The sequence below is a fragment of the Equus przewalskii genome, chromosome 31, assembly GCF_037783145.1.
Source record: "Equus przewalskii isolate Varuska chromosome 31, EquPr2, whole genome shotgun sequence".
In the NCBI taxonomy this organism is placed as follows: domain Eukaryota; kingdom Metazoa; phylum Chordata; class Mammalia; order Perissodactyla; family Equidae; genus Equus; species Equus przewalskii.
In genome coordinates this window covers 27,429,167-27,451,686 of record NC_091861.1, presented here as the reverse complement: position 1 = coordinate 27,451,686, position 22,520 = coordinate 27,429,167, and the positions used below count along the sequence as shown (strand labels likewise).

Sequence of the window (22,520 nt, the reverse complement as noted above, 5' to 3'; positions counted from 1 at the left end):
GAACCGGGGCAGTTCCAAGCCCCTGGCGCTGTAGGCCTCCAGCTCCAGGAAGGGAAGAGCTCCTTAGGGCCAGCCCTATCCAGATCCTCCCGGGGGACGAGGCGAGAAAGCTTCCCCTGGAGTCGGTTCTTGTCGGAGACCCGAGGGTACACTCACCTTTACCCCGATCGCTCCGCAAGGGGCTTAGGGGAGCGGCGCAATTCCCAACTCCGGGGCAGACGCAGAGGGAGGGCGGCGGTCCCCAGCCTCCGACGCCGCGCCCATTACCTTCCTCCGAACGCTCTTTCCACCCCTGTGAACTCCCTCCTCTTTCCGAACACTCACTCTAGTCCCTTAACCCTGCAATTCCGGCGGGCTGGGGCTCCCACTGAAGCCGGGGACCTGCGCGCTCTGTGACCTGGGATCGGCCTGGGCGTCTCCCAGAACGTGGTCTGGGAAGGAGGAGCCCGAGCCCGCCCGCGGCGCCTGGGGTCGGTTACCTGGGGATGGTTCTAGTTTGCAGAGGCCGCGGTGTGAGGCGGGAGAGCCCAGTGGACGCAGAAGGGGATGCAGTTGAGATGCAAGCTGGGGAATAGGGCCTATGTGGTCTAACGTTGGTGGTGCGGACTAGGGGACAGATACACCGCAGGCTGGGGCTGGCAGAGCCCCCGTGGGCGGGCAGACGCGTCCCATCCTCCGGCCGGAGCATCTCACGTAGAACCACTCTGCCTCTTAGTGGAAGGACGCTTGGGACTCCGCCCCAGCTGCGTAAATTTGACTAGCGTTGGAGACCAGAGACCGGAACCCGGGAGGCCCGGGGAGGCGGCTCCGGCTCAGCTACCGTGCGCCTTCTCAGTTTCTTCCTGCACTCCCTCTGCCAACTTCTGGCAAACTTCTTTCCCCTTTCCCCCTCTTCCCCCACGCCTCCTCCTTTCCGACGAGACCGGTCTCCCGGGCTCGCCCTTCCCGATTCTGACTTTGTCTTAAAGCGTTGATTGACGGTTGCAATTACAAAGGATGATGGCTCGGGGAGGCTCCCGCAGCCTTGATGAGCCGGAGAAGGCGCAGTCCTGGCATATTTTATCCAAGCTCAGCGTTACGGGGCCGTGAGCCCCATTCACCTGGCGGGCTGCAGCGGAGGAGGTCTCGCACTCTCACCCTTGAGGTGGTAACTGCTTTGCTCTCGCCCCCGCCTCCACCTTCCCACGGTTCTGCGCCGCATTTCAGAGCGCGCGCCGGGAACAGCCTGCCCTTGACCCGACCCGAGAAGCACCGGTCGACCCCAAGCACTGAACGCGTGCAGGCTGCAGAAGGATAAAACGTCAAGACTTTCAATTTCCTGGTTCAAGTTTTCTGGGCTTGGCAAACACAGGTCCCCGGAAGAACCGAGTAGAAGACCCCCCTTTCGCGCGTGCCTGGGTGGGAGACGCCTTGCAGAACCCATTCAACCTGGCATTATTAAACTTGCAAACCTGCCTCCTTGGAAACAATTTCTAACGCCTCTTCCACTCCTACTTTTTGGTGTTTTTTAAAACCAGAATAATTACTTTTCTCGTAGCACGTGTCTACATTTCAGCCCCAAAAGAAACCTAGAGTTTTTTCAGAGTCTCCGCAAGGAGGCCGGGATGGCCAACCGGAAAGAGCGGGAAATTTATCACCACACTGAAGCTTGGGCTCTGCCTGATTTTTGCGCCCCTCCCACTCGAAAAGCCCATCAGAAGCCACTTTCGCCTTCCCCTGAAAATTCAGTTTAGCAGGAACTCAGGCGTTGGGCTCCTGCGCTCAGCGGGGGCTGGGCTATGCGCCCCCGCCTCCGAGCTCCCCACGCCCGCGCCCGGAGCACTTTGTTTCAAAGAGAGAGGGGTTAAATTTCAGCACAGATGTCTAAATTACCAGGAAGCATAGTACTGGCCGAAGCTTTGAAAAAATAAACTTCAATAGGTGAGAAGAAATCTTGCCTCGTTAAAAAAAAAAATCCCTGTTCTGCTGTGTGTGTAAATAACTACTTAAGATATCATTAACAACAGCCACTAGAGCAGGAGGAACGCCTTCTGCGCTTTAGACCGTCTATTCCTGGAAAGACTGCCTGTTAGGGGTGGCCTGCAAACGATGACGGATTGACAACCACTATGGAAGTATCTTAATACACGTGGCCCGGCCTTTACTGGGGATGAAAATGCAAATTGGCGCAATTATCTGGGTAATCTAGACTGCTCCACCCCTCCCCCCAGACAACCTCCCCATCCTTGCCCTGAGGGAAAGGAGAGGTTTTTGGAGAATTTTGGCCTGAATTATCAAAATCTGCAACTCTCTGTCAAAAAGGTTTCACTATACAACTTTCTGACTTAAATTTCTTGGGGACGTGTTGCCCCAACCCACGGGTCCAGGCGCGCCCACCTTGGTACAGTCGGTGCCCTTGGAAGTGAACGGGGAGACCAGATCTTGAGAAAGGAGTCGGCTGGGGAAATAATCTCGGGTAGGTGGTCCAATCTAATCTATCTCTTCCTCTCTGTAATTGAAAGGGAGAGTGAGTCAGCCACAACTCAAAACTCGGAGACGCCAATCTCGGAACCACCCCTGTCCATCCTCGGGACAAACGAGAACATGGAGTGACGTTCTCGAGGTCGATGGTGGCGCCAGCAGGCCACCAAGCGCTTGGTGAAACCAGCTGAACAAAACTTGCATTGCAATTCCATTTCCCCCTGCCTCTCCTCAACCTGGACTAGCAACTAAGTCCTCAACATCAGACTATTCTGGGCTGCCGTTCAACACAAGCCAGCCAGACTGGAAGTTTCACAAGGGAAGGAATAACGCGCCGCACGGCTTCGGAATTCCCGCGCTCTTGCCGCGCTGGATGGACCCTCTCGCCTTAGGAAAGGCCCCCGCACCAGGTTCCCGGCTCTTAAGATCACCGAGCGCCGCGGCGCGCAGAGCTGTGGGCGTCGAGCTTTTTGGGTCCTTCTAGGAGAGCGAAGAAAGTGGGGCTTTGGAAAGGTGGAAATTGCGGGGTTTCATCACCCTCGGCCTTGCGGCGCGGAAGGTCGGGGGGGGGGTGGTTACACAAATGCGGGGGGCGGGGCGGGGGTGTCGTCTCCTCCTCCAACCTGCCTCCAACTCGAAGACCATTTTTGTGGTTAAAAGGATGGTGGCTGGCGTGCGCCAAGGCTTCGGGCAAATTTTTTCGCTTTCCCCCAGGGCCTCTTGTCTGGAAACTTGTTGCTTGGGGCACCCGGCGGCGGGTTCCGACCGATTTTCGTTCCAATCCTATAGAAACCGCTGGAGGAGGTGGAACTTGGCATTGGAGGTGGGGTGGGGGAGGAGTGGGGGTGGGGTGGGGGAGGAGTGGGGGTGGGCGGGGCCGAGGCTGCAGACGTCCAGCTCCTAAGCGAGAACTCAGAGTTTGCTGTGACCGTTCTCACCGGGTGTGGGACCAGAACTCACTGCAGTAGACACGCCCAGGTTTGTCAAAAGTGCTTTCAAAAGGGGGAGGGGGTGCGTAAACAATCTCTTTCCCTATCTCCTCCCCCAAGGAGACCACATGTTTGTTTCTTAGCGGGGGGGGGGGGGGGAGTCCTCTTCTCCCTAAACTCAGTCACTCATTTTGAGTGATTTTCCTGCCCTCCTCATACCCACTGACTCTGTAACAAGGAGATGCTCTGAATTTCCCCAGTTCCCCGGCCACCCTCTCAGCAGCCCTGTGAGTGGCCACCACGCACCAGATAGCTGCAAGCTAATCCTCATCCGCACTCCAGAGGTCCTTTCCAGGAAGCTCCTAAATAGAAGACCAGAAGTACCTTCCTACCCAGCCCTGCCCTCCGGGCTCCCACGTGCTGTCTCCACCCCGCCCCCCTCGACCTCTCCCCATCCCACCCTTCAGAACTCTACTGGGATCTAAATCTGATTTCCACTGTGGAATGAAAAGGAAGATGAAGAGCCCTTTACAAATGTCTTTCTTAATCCCGAAATGCCTCTGGAAGAAAGTCTGAGCAGACCAACATTGTTTTTAATAATTCCTTTATATCCACAAGGGCAGAAAGTTACTCTCTTGAGGAAAGCTTTCAGAATCCCATCCATGGGTTCTATTTACAGTTCACTCTCCTGACAAGCTGAGTCATCTTGGGTAAATCACCAGACCTTTCTGATTCCATTTTTCATCAGTAAAATAGGGTTAATGAAGTAAACTTTGTGGTTGCGTGAGACTGTGCCAGTAATTCAGCTTATCATGCTGCTAATAAATATCACTTCTCCTTTGTATTTCTCTCTTTCCCGCTCACTTCACTCAAACTCATCTTTCTCTAAGGAAAATAACTAAGAAGGGCATCACTAACCATTCTAGGACTATTAAAAATAGATCCTCCCAGTGGGAGGTACTTGCTACTTTGACCATCCCGTGTGTTTGACACGGTCTTCAGGGACAATTACATTAGCCCAGATCAAACTGCTTATGCTCATCTGCATTTGGGTTGTTTGGAGTTTATAAGTTATGTCATTTCTTATCAATCACAAAAATACACATAACAGAGCTCCCCCAAAAGACTAAGAAAGAGGCAGCCTTATTCATTTGTCTGGTCAGTTTCAGCCTCTTGGTTCTCCCATGCTTAACCTCTCAACATCACACTGGGTCATATTTCACCTCTTCCCCAGGGCCTTCCAGACCACAATGCCCCCCAGACTCCTGAAGCTCTTTGAAGCCTACTGGATTTCTCAGAGAAGTTTTTGTTCCAATAAGGTGAAGAGTGAGGACGTGCAACTCGAAGAAGTAGCTGTATCCTGAGGTGGGTTCTGGACTTGGGGAGCAAGATGTCTGAATCTTGCCCTGCATAGAGCATCCCTGGAGGTGTTTGGGGGAGGCTGGGCTTCCAGGTGGGAGTCTGTTCCAGAGCCCTGCTCTAGCTCAGCTCAAGTTCAAGGCTGAATCCCAGATAACCCTGGACATTGTGTTTGGGTGGAGGGGTCAAGCAAAGGAAAGGAGCATTAGCAAGCCTCTGTTCTCCCTTCCTCCATAAATCTTGGTTTATTACAGGAGGCATTACAGAAATCCTTTAACTCTGCTCACAATTCGTGGATCCAGGCCAGTAAAGAGAATCTGGGAAGCACTATTTTGGAGATGGGCTGGAGCAGGGGCCCCAGAGCGTAGCTTCCTGCAGGGGCCTGGCTGCTAGAGCCAAGCAGCAAGATCCCAACATGGGCTTGGGCCACTGGCGTTCTAAACTGCACTGCAGAGAGCTGGCTAGAGGTGGGGGTGACATACTGGGCTATCTCACTTTCCAGTGCATTGTATTTCCTTTCAGAGATCCTCATGGGCACAGAGCTTACTAGAGCTTATCACTGGAGTAAGATCAGACTCCAAGAGTACTGAGGGGATCAGAGAGTGAACTTTCAATCGCAGCCTCCATACGGTGTTTGCTCTGTGTATCATGTACCCTGAACTACACAGACATCACTTCCTGTGAATAATATACGGCATTATATCGAATGTGGGTAATATATTCTGTAAATGAACTTAATTTGAAGAATTGCGTAAATTTAATACAAATCAAAGCCTAACGCTGGGCACGTTGTGGGAGGGTCAATAAATACTTGTTATATGACATGCTTTCCTATCACACAGATTTGGCTCTTTTGTTGATATAAACAACTACTTTATTCTCTCTTTCTGTTAAATTAGTACTGCATATCATACAGTAAAATCACTCCATTTGGGGGAAAGAAAAAAATCCAAGCCCAAAACCAAGAATCTGGACCAGGGCCAGTTAACTTTCAGGGAGCACTCTGGTTATAACCAGAGTCGGCCTGCTCTTACACCACACTGAATGATTACCTTGCAGATAGGCAGAAGGAACAACCTTATCTTATTTCCACTTTTCTAAATGAGCACAGACATCTATACACAATTTTCATGTAACCACCAACGTGTCTTGAAAAAAACCATTGTGTCCAGCTAGGTCCCACAGAGACAGCTTTTTAAATAAACAGAAGCACATTTCCTAGTATAACACAAATGAATTAGTGCAGAGTTGGAAACCTTGACTGCGCTCTACACACGGTGGGCTCAGTCTTGTGGACCACTCCCCATCTCTGTCTCAAATTGGAATTCGCCATCTCAAAGCCACCCAGGGACCTCGGTGGGTTCTTCTCAGTGGGACTGCCCAGGGAAGTCAGACCCCAAGAGGAAATTCGCCTTCAGGGATGGGGTCAGCCCCTTCCATCCAACGGTTCAGTCTGATGGCCCCACACTATCCTTCCTCTCCTTCAGGCCTCTGGGTGACTGTCCAGGCAGGAACTCGGGGATGACCCTCAGCACCCCTTGGAGGCCACACCATAGACAGAAGGACTCAGTGCCCGCAGCAGCCTCCGGGTGACTAAGATGTTGCAAGTAGGAACACCTCACATCCACCCAGGGGCAGCAATACCAGAGAACGGGGAAGGGAGCGTCCACGGGCCGGGAAGGGGTGGATGCTTTGAACGAGATCCGGAAAGAGGTCTCTTTTACTGGAAAATTGACTGGAATTTTGTTATCCTGGGATCGGGCGCCCGAAAGTGCCTGGATAGGTTTAGGGGGTTGGGGCAGGGTCGCGGAGGTTGTCTGAGCCCCTCCGTCGGTCCTTTTTTTTGAGGCCCCGTCCTGGCAGTTCCTCCGGGGCTGGACAGACATTTCGGCCCATCCCAGACTTGCGGGAGTTCTTGTTCTACGCTCAGGACAGCCCCGCCTCTGTCCCACAGCGCAGCCCGTGCGGTGCGGGGACCGGTGCGGGCGGCCAAAGTAACCAAGAGAAATGCGACAGCGTCTCCTCCTCCTCTCTCCCCCTCTTTAATTCACCCCTGGGGCCGAGGGACGCCGCCGGGTGGCGGGGGAGGTAGGGGGAATTGGCATGTATGTTCTCGGGACCCCTTTCTCTCTTAATTCGCAGCCACCAGTCCTGGATGCGCGCGGCCGCAGCTGCGGCGTGAACCCTGCCTCGCCCCGTGCGCGCGCACCCCCGGCGGAGCGCGCCTCGCCCCGTGCGCGCCCATCCCCGGCGGAGCGCGCCTCCCCCCGTGCGCGCCCATCCCCGGCGGAGCGCGCCTCCCCCCGTGCGCGCCCATCCCCGGCGGAGCGCGCCTCCCCGTGCGCGCCCATCCCGGGCGGAGCGCGCCTCGCCCCGTGCGCGCCCATCCCCGGCGGAGCGCGCCTCGCCCCGTGCGCGCCCATCCCCGGCGGAGCGCGCCTCGCCGCGAACCCCTGCGGCCCGGCGGAAGGAACCGCCCCCACGGCTGCTTCCTAGAAGCCCCCCCGCCTCCCCCGCCCCCCCCCCCACGCTAACGCAGGGCGGCGGTTTTGCCAAGAGAACAAGATTGAAAGTCGTTCTGTGCTCCCCTTTCAGCTCCTTTCTTGTGGCCAGGTTTTCTTTTTATCTGGAGAGCCGTTGAGTCTCTGTTGCCCTCTGCTTGCCTGCCCCGTGTTCTCTCGTTCGTAAGTACAGAACATTTTTTGGTAACCATTTCCTCAATTGATGGGCTTTAGGGTGTAGTTGGCCCATAAAAAAGCAATCACTGCGTTCAGTGGAGTCAGTTGGTTATCAAGGGACAGAGAGGAAAGCCGGAGCCCTGATTTGCGGTCGTGTTACCCGCCGAGTTGGCACTCGGAGTTCAGGACCGGCCTCTGCAGGTCGCGGGGAAATTCCAGTCCGAAAGCCTGAGAAAGAGCTCCAGGAGAAAGGGCAGGTCCCGCCAAACTCGGGGACAGGAGGAAGGGCAGGATTTCCAGCAGGCCACTGGAATCACCCCCCTTCAGTCCTTTTAGGATTAGTTGTATATGTTCTTGCTGTAACATCCACAATGTGTGACTGTCCATCGTTCTTTTTTAGAATGAAAATTAGCCTTATTTACTTATTTCTATTTATGAAAAAAAGCTCATTATTTTGAAAAACAGACAAGAACCCTTAACTTCTAATCCTTAACTAGTGATGGTAGGATTTCTTTTTTTTTTTCCTTTTTTTGCATGACTTTCATTTGCCCGAACAAAAGATTTTCTATAGTATCTGCAATGCATGAGACACCATACTGTGGTGAAGTTTGAAACTTGAGGAATATTTGAAAGCTATTTGTTAAAGTTTGTTCGTTGATGACTCCATATGGTTAACTTATTTCAAGTTGTTCGGATTTTAGCTTATTATTTCTGATCAAAAATTGTCAGAAAACATTAGGGATGAAATTGATAAATTATGCATTCTGTTTTCTGGCTGTTAAAGGCTAACAGAATGACATCCAACAACAGAGGATATGGTGAATAATATTTGAAATATCCATTTGCTCTTTTGAACTTCAAGAAAGATAAATGTGTGATATACAATAGGCTTGTGTGCTTTTAATAAACACAATGAGAAAAGCAATGATAAATACTAAATACATCAACGAGATGAAATTACATGTATTAATGTGGTAGCAGAATGATAAATAGACGATAAAAAGAGCAACTCCTACTTACCAATAGGTGTGAGTCCATGCTTTCCAGAGTCTCGTAAATCCCCAGTATCCAAGTTAGAAGACATTCTTCGTGAAGCTGTAGGCGGTCCTCTGGCTTACAGCAGAAATCATTGAGCACAAGAAAAAGTACAGCTTGTCAAATTTTCTAGCCTTGGGGAGAACACATCAGACTATAGCAACCCTTAGTGAAAGTTAAGAAAAAGTAAAAAAAAAAAAAAAAAAAAAAATCCAAGAACTCACAAAGTTACAAGCCAGTCTTTCCCTGGACTCTGTACTTTTTCCCGCATTAGTGACCTGCTGTAAACCATGGATCCAGTTTCATGATGGTTTCTAATCAGAAGAACGGAAACTTCTGATAGGCTTGGTCTGATCACGTGACTCTCTGCAGATTGATAAGAGGACCTTGTTATAAAGTGACAGCAAAAGAGATAAGAACTCTTGGCAGATAATGGCAAAGAAATGATTAACTCAGAAGTGGAGAGGTGCTATGCAGCCCAGAGAGTGGAAAGTTGTAAAACTGAGGGGTCAGAAGATCATACTTAGTGGATAAAACTCCAAACCAGCTTAAATCCACTAACTAAACTTAGGCTTGTGACATACCCCCCTTGATGTCATCACCTCTTTGCATAGAGGAGGACAGACGTAGCTCTTCTGACCTCTGTAAATATATTTTAGATGATAACATTGGCAGACATTAATTCTTTAAGTGATGACCGGAGATATGATTGACACTTTGAAATACTGCAGGTAGCATTTCCAAGCTTATGGTCATTTATTTATTCATGTTTTGCCAACCGACTTTTTTTATCATGCCTGTTCATTAGCTGAGGACTCAACTTTAGCTCTTTTGTACATTAGTTGGTTGATTAAAAGGGCAGCTATCTCTTTAGGCCCAATAAAGTAAAACTTAGACTTTAAGATCAATGCTGGCAAAATGATTAATGTGTAATACATTTTCCATAGTTTTAAAGTTATTAGTCTTTGCTTGAATCCATGGAAAAAATCTGGGTCACTTTTTGCTGTGAAATAACTGTTACTCAGATGACCAAGGGTAGTGTTAGGCTCTTTTCGAATATCCCTATTGTTCTTCAAAGCAATAAAATCTGGATTCTTACACCAATGCATGTCTTTTCCCATGTTGTGGAGCAGTTAGTTGTTTTCTTGTTTGTTTTGATTTTGCTAATGTAGCAAACTTTTTTTTTTTGCCTGAGATTCTATTTGAGGAACCCAAAATGTTTATGTACAGCATTTTCCCCATCAAAATTGTATTGTTTTTGGATTAGATTTGGCTGCATAAAATAGGAAAACCAGAATAACAGTGGTTTAAATAAGACCTTTATTTCTCTCTTATAAAAGAAGTTCAGAGGTAAGCGATCCAGGGATGGTACGATGGTTCTACAAGGTCTACAGGACCCGGTTCTTTCCATTTCACTATCCTCTATCTCTTGTCCTCATGTTCCAAAATGGCTACTAGAGTGCCAGCCATCACATCCAGGACTCAGTATGGAGGAAGGGGTGAGAACGCATACTCCTTTTTTAAGGACATTTCCTGAAAGTGCCACATAAACATTTTGCTTACATCTCACTAGGCAGAAATTAGATGCATATTTACACTTAGCTGCAAAGGAGGCTGAGAAGTGAACTAGTTTACCTGGGCAGGTAAATATGTATCTCAAACTGAAAAGGATTGGTCCATTAAAATCATCCATGTCAGATGGTTCTTCTTATTTCTTTAAATAATCAACTAATACTTGGTACAATACTAGAAATGTACCTATGTGTATGTTAAGGGACATAAGACTGCAAAGCCACTGTTCTTTGAAAAATTATTAGGACCCCAAAAAGGTTTTGCTTATGTGAATTGTATCTTTTAGTATTTTTTGTAGTAGAAATTAAAATTGAGAAAGTAAAAAATCATTAATTTAAAGTATGTTGATTTATTGTTGTTAGCATATTAATATAAATAACACATTTTCAACTAAAAATAACCATTTTCCAAAACACAATAATTTGTACAATGTGGTATTTTCAGAAGTCTTTTTGATGTCTAGCTTAACAGAAAGCTGAGTTCTCATAATTGCTTCTACATTCAGTCTGTAGTGATCTATTGTTTTGGTTGAAGTATATAAGAAAATGTGGTCTTTAAGAAATGAAGTTAGAAAAAGGAGTATTATAATAGCTTTTTCAGATAATGATGGATATTTTTCTTTCATATCACAGCAAAACCCCACACAGGGTGTCTTCTTAAAGATTAGTTGAAATGTGGAATTTGAAGCCATTATCTCCGAACTTTTTGCACTCTATTACACTAAAATTCATTGTTCTGTTTTACGCTTCAAATGTGCCTTTTACCTATGCGTGATTTTGTTACATCTCATGGTGGTAATTTGGAAAATAGAGGTTCATCAAATTTGGCACATTTTCCAAATGGTGACGCATTTCATTATACAATATCAAAAATTCTATTCACCATGGGGCCGGCCCGGTGGCCGAGTGGTTGTTTGAGCGCTCTGCTTTGGTGGCCCAGGGTTTCGCCGGTTCGAATCCTGGGCGCGGACATGGCACCACTCATCAAGCCATGCTGAGGTGGCATCCCACATGCCACAGCTAGAAGGACCCACAACTAGAAATACACAACTATGTAATGGGGGACTTTAGGAGAAAAAGAAAAAGAATAAAATCTTAAAAAAAAAAATTCTATTCACTAATATCACGACTGATCTCCTCAGAAGTCTTTAAACCCTAGGAAGCTGTCAGATTCACACTGGAATAGACAAATTTTCTAAAATCAAAATTTTCACTTGAAACTGAATTTTATCAGTGGGAAAAAAGTACCATCCACTTTTAGTAACAGAGTTGCTTCCTAGTTGAGAAATGTCTCCAAAATACTCATGCCTAGATAAACATAGTTCATCGGTCATTCTTTTTTTTTTTTTTTTTTGGAGGAAGATTAGCCCTGAGCTAACTACTGCCAGTCCTCCTCTTTTTGCTGAGGAAGCCTGGCCCTGAGCTAACATCCGTGCCCATCTTCCTCTAGTTTATATGTGGGACGCCTACCACAGCATGGCTGCCAAGCAGTGCCATGTCTGCACCCGGGATCTGAACCAGCAAACCCCGGGCTGCCGAGAAGCGGAACGTGCGAACTTAACCGCTACGCCACCGGGCCAGCCCCTCATTGGTCATTCTTAAAATGTAAAAATATTGTCCCCTGGAAGAGTGGCTGGATGAGCTCGTGGCTCAGACAGTTGTGTCGGTGCCTCTCTAGGAGTCAGCCGTCATGCTTTGACTTAGCAGGAAATGAACTTGAAGAATTTTGAAGAACTGTGGGCAGAACAACTAAAGGGGGAAATTTCAGCCTTCTGTCTCGGCTTGATTAGAGATACGTTTTGCATTATAAAGGAGCTGTGTTCTTGAAGAGCAACGTTAATTAGTTTTTACAACCCACATCATGTGTTGAATATGCTAGTTCTAGTCAGAGAATACAAGGTTTAGAATTTTTTGTAAACCAAAACAGTCTGTTCGTTTGGCCTGTTTTAAAAATATGCTTTCATCTTTATATTTTTGTGAAATGAGGGGTATAGAAGAAATCTCAATTGAACTAAAACAGATTATATCTTCTTTCGTTAAATATTATGAGCCATTTTTCTCTTAGGGTGTTGGAAAGGAGGCATGTTGAGATTCCTTCTGTGAACAGAAACTTATCCCGGTGTCGTCAGCCTCTGTGTCCTAACCAGGGGCTGCTTCTTCCGAACGGGTTAAAAGGGATTTCCAGAAGCTGGATGCTTACCAGAGGACCCTGTGATTTTGGCTGTTCTTAAGGCTTTTCATCACTTTGAAACAACTGTCAAGATTATTTAAAAATGTGCCCCCCTATACCTTGGCGATACATTGTTAGTTTGTTAGAAGACTGATTTCTGGGTAAATGCTTTTATCCATTTTCCTTAGGGTGGCAACGTTGAAAACTCCAAGATGTTTCCTGGAGCCTTGGAGACTCTTTAGATAGAAGGACTTGGTGTCTGTGAGGGGCGGTCCCAGAACAAATGTACCTCTGGCCCAGGACCTACGAAGACAAGAGAGATGAGTAGAAAGCTGGCTATATATGTACATATCTCCCCTTGATCAGCACATTATAATCTAGTTAGTTCAGTTGTTTACGTCAGAATGTTAATGAGGCTAAATACCAAGGTTTAATTTCTCTGGAAGAAAAAGTTTTATAAAAGGGAAAACTATTTGCCAGAATCAGATGGCCACCTGCTGTGTCTAGCTGACATTCACAGTGGGGCCTTGACGGGGACGGGGTCAGTCCGATATGCTTATTGCGCAGTTAATAAAGAAGGCTGTGTCTTCCCTCCCCCCCCCCCCCCACTTTATTTCAGTTGAAATGTCGGAACACAGCGTCAGAATGATCAAGTACTGTATGCAGAGAGACCAGAGAGAAGGGAGAAGAGAATGAAGAAGGCCTTTCTCGCTCTCTCCCATCGCTGCCTTTCAGTTGTGCTGCTGGCTCTGGACCCCCGCCCCATGCGGACCCACCTCTGTGTCCTGTCCTGGTGGCTTGGGGTCTGGTGACCCCTGGAAGTCAGGGTGAGAAGTGGCCGTGGCCATGACGGTGGTCCCCATGGGTATTGGAAATGTCCCCAGTGAGATATCCACGTGGAGTCCTTGAGCTGAATTTTTGCTGAGGAGACCGGCTGATGGAAGGTGCGTGGTTTAAAACTGGCGCTGGTTCACGTGGCGTGAGAGGCCTGGCGATCCTGGCCGTCAGGGGAGAGGGCATTTGTTAGCGAGCCGTTTTACCTCTGAGCTTGAAGTTCTTGTGTACACGGAACCCAGCCAGCCTGCTCTGCATTAACATCATATAGGTATTATTTACTTAGATTAAATTTTTTCCTTTAAACATATAGTGGATTTCAAAATATTATTTTTATCGAAACCAATTATTTCTTCTCTAATTCTAGATGGAGACTCAGAAGGGACATATATATATATGTGTGTGTGTGTGTGTGTGTGTGTGTGTTTTTGAGGAAGATCAGCCCTGAGCTAACTGCTGCCAATCCTTCTCTTTTTTTGCTGAGGAAGGCTGGCCCTGAGCTAACATCCGTGCCCATCTTCCTCTACTTTATACGTGGGACCCTACCACAGCATGGCTTTTTGCCAAGCAGTGCCATGTCCACACCCGGGATCCGAACTGGCGAACCCCGGGCCGCCGACGTGGAACGTGCGCACTTAACCACTGTGCCACCGGGCTGGCCCCGGGACCTATATGTTTGTAGACACATTTTACACCTGTAACTACTTGGGAATGCGTAAGTCTTCTTGTATTCATGCCAAAGTGTTGGATACACCTCGGTTAAGGCTTTACATATTATTCAACCCGGGAAACAGCATTGTCATCAAATCCTCTCCACACAATTGTTTTCTCTGAGAAACCATGCAGTTTTGGTCGATGAATAAACTGTTTGAGCGTGAGAACACATCATGAGCTTGTGGTAGGAGGAAAGGTAGTGATTGAGAGCCTGGGATGTCAAATCAGAGAGTTCACAACGCCTGTCCTCTCAGGGGCAAAGTAATTCTTGACCTCTTTGAGCGCTGAATTCTTTGTAAGTAAAAATGACAAAAGTTATGGAACCCAATAGTGTTTGTTATGAGACGTTAATGAGATAACGAATAGAAAGCGCTCAGTGTCATGACTGGGAAAAAGTGCTCAATCCATATTTCAGTGTTAAAAACCAGTATAGACTATGTGACTTGGCGTCTTAGGTGACAGACACATCTTTTTTAGTGGAATTTTGGAAGATATGTAGGTTTCTTTTTTTGTGTGGGTTTTTTTGTTTTTTTTTTTTTTTGCTGAGGGAGATTAGCCCTGAGCTAACATCTGTGCCAATCTTTCTCTACTTTTTTTTTCTGTATGTGGGACACCTCCACAGCGTGGTTGGTGAATGGAGTAGGTCCACACCTGGGATCTGAACCCGAGAATGTGGGCTGCCAAAGGCGAGCACATGGGACTTTGACCACTCGGCCATGGGGCCAGGCCCTGTGTTTTGTTTTTGATACCAGTTTTATTTTAGTCACAGATGCTATTTGACACCCTGTAGAAGACCTCATATGATTCTTATAATTTAATACTATTGTATAGTGAGTTGCTTTGATTCTCTTTCTTTTTGTCTATGGCTAATAAAACTTGTAACAACAAAAAAGATTGAATTTCATGCTTCGCGATATGCCTCTGATCAGACAGAATTAGTTTACAAAATATACAACAACAGTTATGGGATGGTAGCATTATCGGGTCCTAATAACTCTACCAGAACCTTTTAAAAATCGTATTTGCTATTTGTCCCTCTCTGACTCACTTTTCTGTAGAACTTACTGGCATGCTGAGGAAACATTACATTAATGAGTTACTTTGGTCTTTTGAAGCTTATCTACTAGGCTAATTTAGTAGAAATAGATACTCCGTACTTTGTGAGAAATGAACATATTTTTGTGAAAGAAGGAATGGAGTAACATTCACATGGGATACAAATAACAGGTGCTTGGAACTCAGCCCCAACAACAGATAATAAGCAATTTACGTTCCCACCACGCTGGGGAAAAAACACAAAACACAAACCCAATCACAACCTCAATTTTTCGTAATTATTTTTCTCAATCAAGGCACAGTCCAACCATTTCCTTTTGGCAAATGTGGGCCTTTTCCATGATGGCATTCTGTTTTAAACGCCTTCACTATCCCACTGAACTCATCAGATACCATCACATGGCATACGTATCATGACTCACATTTGTAAGGATATGTGTTTATCATGATAAAACATTATTTGCTAACTGATTTCAGAAAGGATTTGTAAATGATTGACAGATAACTAATGACACCGTCATCTTTGCCAAAATCCAAAAGGCATTCAATAATGTCATCTGAACCCATATTGCATGATGATGTTGAAGTCCGGTTAATGAATTACAGTCACTGTAAACTTCCTGAATACACTCGTCCAAGACATTATGACATATCTGGTAAGAACCAGTATTCTTGTAAAATGGCATTTCTGGTAAGCACCGTGCACGAGCATATATGAAAAAGATCCTTTAAATACATTTATATACTGGGTTTATTAAGAACAAGCACCCTAAATTACTCACCATTCAAATGGACTGATTGCACCAGATATTGGGGAGTTTACAGAAGACCTACAAAAACGGAACCAGTTAGTTCCGGCCAAACCATTGCTTACTGTGCATTTTTGCTTGTACCCTTCACTAACAAAGCCATTTGTCACTGATTTTATGTAGGACCTGGGCTAGGGTTGGTACGTTCTTTATCAGCTTCCTTAACAACCCCCTAAACCCCAATTTATATGAGATGGTGGGATGGCAGATTTGGAAGAGAAGTGACTAAGTAAAGATTTCTTCTCATTCCTTTTAGTAACTGTGAGAAATGTGGCACCTGGCAGGAAAGATAAGTGACTTTTACACAGTTCTGTTATGGCCAGGTAAATATTACTCACTTTTTATAGCACTAATAATTAAACAGAGCCTTAGTCAGTCTTTTGGCAATTGAAATGTTTAAGACTTTCCTCGTGTGTAGGCTTGTGTCGAGTTCCCCACGTCTATCAATCTATGATCTGTGTCTGATGACTTATGCTTCATATCTTTGTTTAGAGTAAAGGAGATAAACTCATTACCCTTTTGTTTCCATTTAGGGCCTTTTAAAACATTTAGGCAAATAACTAAATCATCTAAACTGTTTTTAAAAGAGGGGTCCATGGAACATCCTGAGTGATTGCCCTAGGAATGCCATGGTAATTATTTTTAAAGTATGGAGCCATAAAGTGGATCCCAGACATTCTCAATTCATGAACCTGAAGGTTATGTTTTAGCTAACAGTATCTGGTAGGTCACATGAATAAAATAATCTTTCAAATAACAGGTGTTCTTCTAGAATGAAATATTTTATATGGCTAAGTCTTAGAGGGGGCTATATGATACAATCTTGATTGTGTTTCAATTATTCTCATAGACATTGTTTTTTGTCCTCTCAATCCTTTGTGAAAAAGAAAATGTTTAATCAAAAATAATAAATAAAGGAGAATTTAAAAATATCCATTCCTTAAATAGTTTCTCAACACACAGCAATCTGTGAGTAGTCAAAACGTCAATCTACTGACTGTAATAAAATAAGGTGCATAACAAGTGTTATATTTTCCATTATATTTTGAGAAAGAAAGGATAAAACCAGAAAAGAAAAGGTTAGTTGAAAAAAACTGCAGATGCTTAGAAAGGTCATCTTATACTATATGAAAGTGAAAAAACGAAAAAGAGTTTCAAAAAGGTAGGCTTACTTTCTACCTGTCATTTTTATTTCCATGAATCTCACAAGTTATATCCTCAAGCATTATTTATTTAGACACTAATATATTTTAGATTTTCCAAGTCCTTTTGTGTTTCCCAGAAAGCCACTAACTATCCAATTTTTCTGTTTACCTAATAAAGGTAAGAGGTAAAATGCTGAGGAAACATTTTAATGACTGGCACATGGCAGTCATTCAATAAATATCAATTATCAATAGTAAATTTGATGGCTGGGAAGCTTTGCACTGAGGAAATGCAAAGAACTGTAAACATAGAGTTGGTAATGCATTATGTCCTTAAATGAGGCAAACGTATGTAAAGCAGCGACAAATTGTAAATGCAGCTCCAATTCATCAGGTCCCCCAAAAAACTCATTATCTCTCGTTTTAAATGCCACTTTTTTTGATGAATGACATCACCTAATTGCTACATCAGAAATTTGGGTATTGTTCTAAAAATGTCCCTCTGAGTTACTTGCTTCGTCTATCCCCTTGACAAGCTGAGTCCTTCTGTTTCCTCAGTGTCTCATGGAAATCCCCTCCTCTAGTCTTGCGATTGGCCTGGCTTTGCAAATCTACATTGGAGAACCGACTGGCATTGAGCCAGAGGGACTTGAGGTCCGGTCATGTCACATCGTTGATTAATAGTGCGACCCTTGTGAGTTCTTTCTTCCCTTTAGCATTGTGTGCTCAGCACGGTTGCAGCATGAACCATGACTCATGGGATGGCAGAAAGATTCAGTGAGAACACATGTGGCATGTCTAGCCCAACTATTGCTGAGTAGATGACCCTCATTTCTCACTTTGATCACTTACGTTTGCTCCTAATGATCCCTTGCCTTTGCTCTGACTTCCTCTAGATCATCCTGCCTAAAGAATTAAAATAATAATAATAATAATAATGATATTCTGCTTAAAACTCTTCAATGCTTTGCCATACTCTTTAGGATAAAGCTCATATTCTTTAAGTTTGGTACACAAGACCCTTTAGGATCTGGCCTTTTTGTAAACCTCTTTAATCTATCTTGTCCCATACCTTCACTTTCATTCTATGCTCTAGCTACAGAGAATTACTTGTAGTTCCTCAAAACGGCATAATGTTTCATACCTCTGTTCCTCCATCTCTTCATTGGTGCATCCGTCCATCCATCCATTTGTTCCATCAACTAAAATGTGCTGGAGCCTATAGTTGGTGCTGGGGATATGGAGTCAACTTCATGGGGTTCAAGTTGGTGACAGAGACAAATGATGACAGTTGTTTACCAGAGGATGCTGGGCAGTGCCCAGGGGTTGCTAATCCATCTTGGGAAGGATGCGAGGAAGATCCTGGAGGAAATGGTTTTTGAGCATTCGTAAGGGCAAGTATGGAGGGTATTCCTGAGAGGAGCAGCACATACAAAGCCAAAGAAGCATGAGGGGCTGAGGCGTGCTCAGTGACCTAAATACTTTCCTGGAGCTGAGCCTGACCCGTGTTTAAGGATATATGCTTGGATCATTTCTTCAGTAGTGGCAGACAAAGAGAAACAAATACAAACAGAGGGAATGGCCAACAGTTGGGGAATGGCTGAATCAATTATAGTATCTCCATTTCATTGGCTACAATACAGCATTAAAAAAAGCCAAGGAGGGCCTTGCTGGATGGCTGGGAAGGATTCGTGTGAAGTGCTCATTGTTGCATGAGCAGAGCAAGGTGCTTATGTGAGTGGGAGGACCAAGCAAAAAAGAAAACAAAATATAGGCATATGATCGCATTTATGCATTTACATAAAAGTCTATGTACATGTGGCTATGGATACAAATAAAGAGATTACAATAACTTCAAAAATGCAAATGAGTATGAAGGAAAGATACACAAATTTCCTATAATCCTGACATCTTGAGATATTAGCATTTTGAAGTATTTTAGTCTTTTCCTATGTACTTAAGTACTTCACTGTAGACAAAATTGGTATCATATTGTGTGGGTTGTTTCATATTCTGCCCTTTTAAACATTTATCATTATATGATCTACATTTTTCCATCCCATTATATTTTTTCAAAAACATAGTTTTTAATTTCTGGCTACAATTCTTTCAGATGGCTTCTTTTAACTTATCATCTCCTGCTGTTGGACGTTTGGTATTAATTAATTAATTTTGCTAATTTAAATAATTCTGGCCTTGTCACTTACCAACTGTGTGACCATGGACCACTTACTTAATATTTTTTTGCCTCAGTAAAGTGAAGACAGTAGTAGTTTGGGTAGTTGTGAAGAGTAAAATGACTTAAAATATATTTGTTTATCGCTGAGCCCGGGGCACAGTAGGTACTCAATACATGCTCGCTCTTAGGAAGCTCTCTCAGCAGCATATGAACATGTCTTCTCCTCTAAATGATGACAAGGTCCACCTCATATCAGTGTGGTGGATATTGAATAATATGTTCCAAGTAGCTAACGAGCTATCTGACTCATAACCACCCTCAGTCCAGTTTTCCTGGGTCTTGGCGGGTCTCCAGTCTTGGTCAGTGTTCTTCCTCTGTGCTCAGACAGCACCCAGCATGTAACTCTATCATATATTACATACTCTATTATTACCTATAATGTTTATTGTATACAGGACTTATCTCTTTGTACTGTGATGGCTTACTTTCTCTTTTACTTGTTGGCTGAGATTTGAGTCCTTTATTTGTCTGTCTCCAGCACCCAACACAATGGCTTACACATCATGGCCACTCGGCAAATGTCTGGTGAAGGCATAGGAGCAAGAAGGAAGATCTAAGAGGAAGGTTATTTGAGAGAACAGGGAAGGAAAAGATCATGAGAAATGGGATTAAACTGTTAGGGAAAATGGGAAGATAATGGGAGGGGTGAAATTGGTGAGGATCCCTATGGTGTGACCCAGTGGGCTGATTACTGGGGGAGGAGAGGCACAAGTGAGGTTCCCTGGCTAGTAGGGGGCAGGATTGAACTACTCTGCTTGGCAGTCAACAGCTAAATTTTGAGTCCCTGCCATGTGGCTGGCACTGGGCTAAGTTCTGATGTAGATTGTCTCATTTAATCATTTCAAGCACCCTATATTTGGTAAATGATATTAATTCCTCCATGGGGGAAATATCCCCCAGGACTATTTTAAGGATGAGAAAACCAGGGATTTGTGAAGTTAAATTATTTGCTCCTGGTCAATCAGCTGGTAAGGAATAGAGTCATGATTCATGAGTCTTTCTGGTTCTAGGGTCTGGGCACTCATCACTCTGTTTTCCTCAATCCTTTTTGGAGCTTGGACCAGACCTGCCTTCATTGTTTGTCAAATAAGGTCAAGTGTGTCCTATTAGTCACCGTGATCAATTGCACAGGCATCCTGGCTCTCAGAATTCTTCTCCTTTAATAGTTTGGCATATGGTTCTTGACATTCTTGTGGCTATCTGGTGATTTGTAAAGAGACAAAGCCCTGTAGTAGGAAACCAAGTCAAGAAGGTCAGAATGTCCCCTGAGAGATGGCAGAAAGAGCCTGGTTCCAGAGGACTAAGCTAATGGTACTCAGTGGTCATGTCCTTTTTCATCCATAGTTGTGAACCTGGGACTGTCTGCAGAGTCACATCTGTCATCTCATTGTTTATGAGTCATCAGTGGAAAGAAAAGGAAATTGAGGATAAGTAGACCCAGGACGAGAGGTGGCATTTTCCTATACTCAATGGTGGAAGGGGAGCACAATGCTGGTGAAATAGGCAGGGAGATGCTAACAAGGTAAATTGCAAATCCAAAACCTATTCTGTTTTTTAAACAGACACGTGAATCTGTAAAGCTTCAACGGTTGAAGAGATAAAGGTTAAAACACGTGAGGATATATTTTCTAAAACCCCAAACATGTGAGCTTCAAGAAAACCGCGGTCCAGGGGTCCAGGAAGGAAAGCACTTCTGTGACATAAAGATTTGAGCATTTAGACTGAGGGCACCAAGCTTTCTAATCACAGTTGTAGAGATGGTCCAGGGGCAATCCATTTGGATAGCGTCATTGCAGCAGGACCACAAATAACGACAGGTTCCTGCTGGCCCCCATTCTGCATCTCTGAGTTCTCAATTTCGAGTTGGACATACAATTTTTAGGGGCTTATCATAACTTTGCTCTCATTTCTGATAGGATGGCACTTCAGATTCTTGCAAAGAGGCTACCCAACTGGAGAAAGATTTGGGGAATGTTTGCCCCTTCATTTAGTTCATCAAAAGTAAAGCCACTCCTGCATTCTCTCCCAAATTCAGTCTCAGTGGGGAGTTCCCGGGTTGGTTAGGTTTGTCTGCAGCTAATCACAGTGTCAGAGATCTGGAGTGTCAGTTAATGGGAGCTACAGATTTGAACAATTAACATTGATTTTCTTTTCATAATAATGCCTAAGGTAAGCATTGTGGGATGGATGCCAGACTTGGCTGTCAATTTGGCTGTCTGGTAAACTTGAGGCATTTGACAACAAATTTAAAGTGATTTTGGTCTTCACCATGGATAAAGGCCACAGTTCTGTCATCTGTACGGCACTGAATATTTTCCGTACAAGGTTTATTGTGGAAATGTTTAAAATCAAAGTATAGGCCATTCTTACAATGAAAACAATGGATTAAAATATATCCTGAATCCATCATTAAGCAACTCATGTCCTTCCTCTCTCTTTCTCTGTCTCTCTCCAGGAACATCTTTAGTTTATTTTCCTTTTGAAGACATTGCTTTCCTCTTGGCTTGGTTAGACTGCGAGTAATAGAAAGCCTGGACTGAAATGGCTTCAAAAATAAGGAAAATAAAATCTCTCTCACATCGTAAGAGGGTCAGTGGTGGGGCAGCTCATGGCTTGGTGACATCATCAGGACCAATTCTTTCTATCCCTGTCATTGCCAGTGTGTTGACTTGTCCACTGGTGGCCTTCATTGTTTCCACGTGGCCGCAGCAGTTCCAGGAAACAATCTGACACCAAAATAATGCCCAGTGCAAGAAATGAGGGTGCCCTGTTTTCTATCTTTTCATCAGAAGAGAAATTCTCCCAACAACACTCCACGGATTCCTTTTTTATGTCACTGATGAGATTGTGGTCACATGGCCATCCCTAAGCCAGCCATTGGGGAGAGGATTGGAATGGCCATGATTAGAGTATTCAGGATTTAACCTTGAGCTGAGCTCACAATTGGGTCACTTTTCCAGTGGAGAAAAGGTAGGATTCTGTTGGCACGGAAGAAAGAGAAAATGGATTGGGGTAAGCAATCAACGCTGACTGCCACATCCCTTAAATTTTGTTCTCTTCCTGCCCTCTTGATAGTTATGTCATTTCGGCAGCCTTTAATTTCAGGTAAGTTGGCAAGACAGAGTTCGCAAAGTTAGAATGGAACAGTATGTGTGGGGCGATTTACCAGCCTGGGGCAGAAAGGAGACTCACATCCAAGGAGGCGGGAGAAGTGTACGCGGATCAGAGAAGTGGGTTTGCTGGAGGTCACACCTTTCAACAAGCCACCGTTTCCTACCCAACTGTATTAAGAGAAGATGTGCAAGAGGCAGGGGACCTGAGAACCAAAAAGAAGCCTGAAGCCATGCAGAAACTTGGAGACTCCCTGTTTCCCCTGGGATTGTACATCAGCAATGCAGACCTGGGAGGATGGCCACCAGGTCATTGACCCGGGCAGTCTTTCTCACGAGGTACAGAGAGATTGTGCGGAAGAAAATAAGAGTGGGCTCATCAGAACATCCATGGGGAACCTGGCAGACAGT

The 22,520-nt window shown here is 45.1% G+C and overlaps 1 protein-coding gene and 2 long non-coding RNA genes across 13 annotated transcripts in view; 2 read left to right on the top strand and 1 right to left on the bottom strand.

The window, feature by feature from the left end:
* NR5A2 (nuclear receptor subfamily 5 group A member 2) overlaps positions 1-8,829 on the bottom strand; it is a 131,783-nt gene extending 122,954 nt beyond the window's left edge. Inside the window, exon 1 of one of the 4 annotated variants that reach the window (XM_008539655.2) lies at positions 8,447-8,829. In XM_008539655.2, the coding sequence (XP_008537877.2) occupies positions 8,447-8,510 (64 nt within the window). In that variant the 5' untranslated portion in view covers positions 8,511-8,829. The other 3 variants (XM_070602013.1, XM_008539657.2, XM_008539659.2) reach the window with 3 other exon arrangements.
* LOC103564109 (uncharacterized) lies at positions 3,338-5,587 on the top strand. The gene is made up of 3 exons (XR_011535215.1): positions 3,338-3,438; positions 4,624-4,754; positions 5,271-5,587. It is a non-coding gene; the product is annotated as an uncharacterized lncRNA (long non-coding RNA).
* LOC103564110 (uncharacterized) overlaps positions 7,114-22,520 on the top strand; it is a 38,146-nt gene continuing 22,739 nt past the window's right edge. For 3 of the 8 annotated variants that reach the window (XR_011535214.1, XR_011535213.1, XR_547998.2), the window contains exons 1-3: positions 7,134-7,432; positions 12,391-12,546; positions 12,822-13,146. This is a non-coding gene — a long non-coding RNA (uncharacterized lncRNA). Of the gene's footprint in view, positions 7,433-12,390; positions 12,547-12,821; positions 13,147-13,524; positions 16,548-20,343; positions 20,522-22,520 lie in introns of those variants that run through there. The other 5 variants (XR_011535210.1, XR_011535211.1, XR_011535212.1 and 2 more) reach the window with 4 other exon arrangements.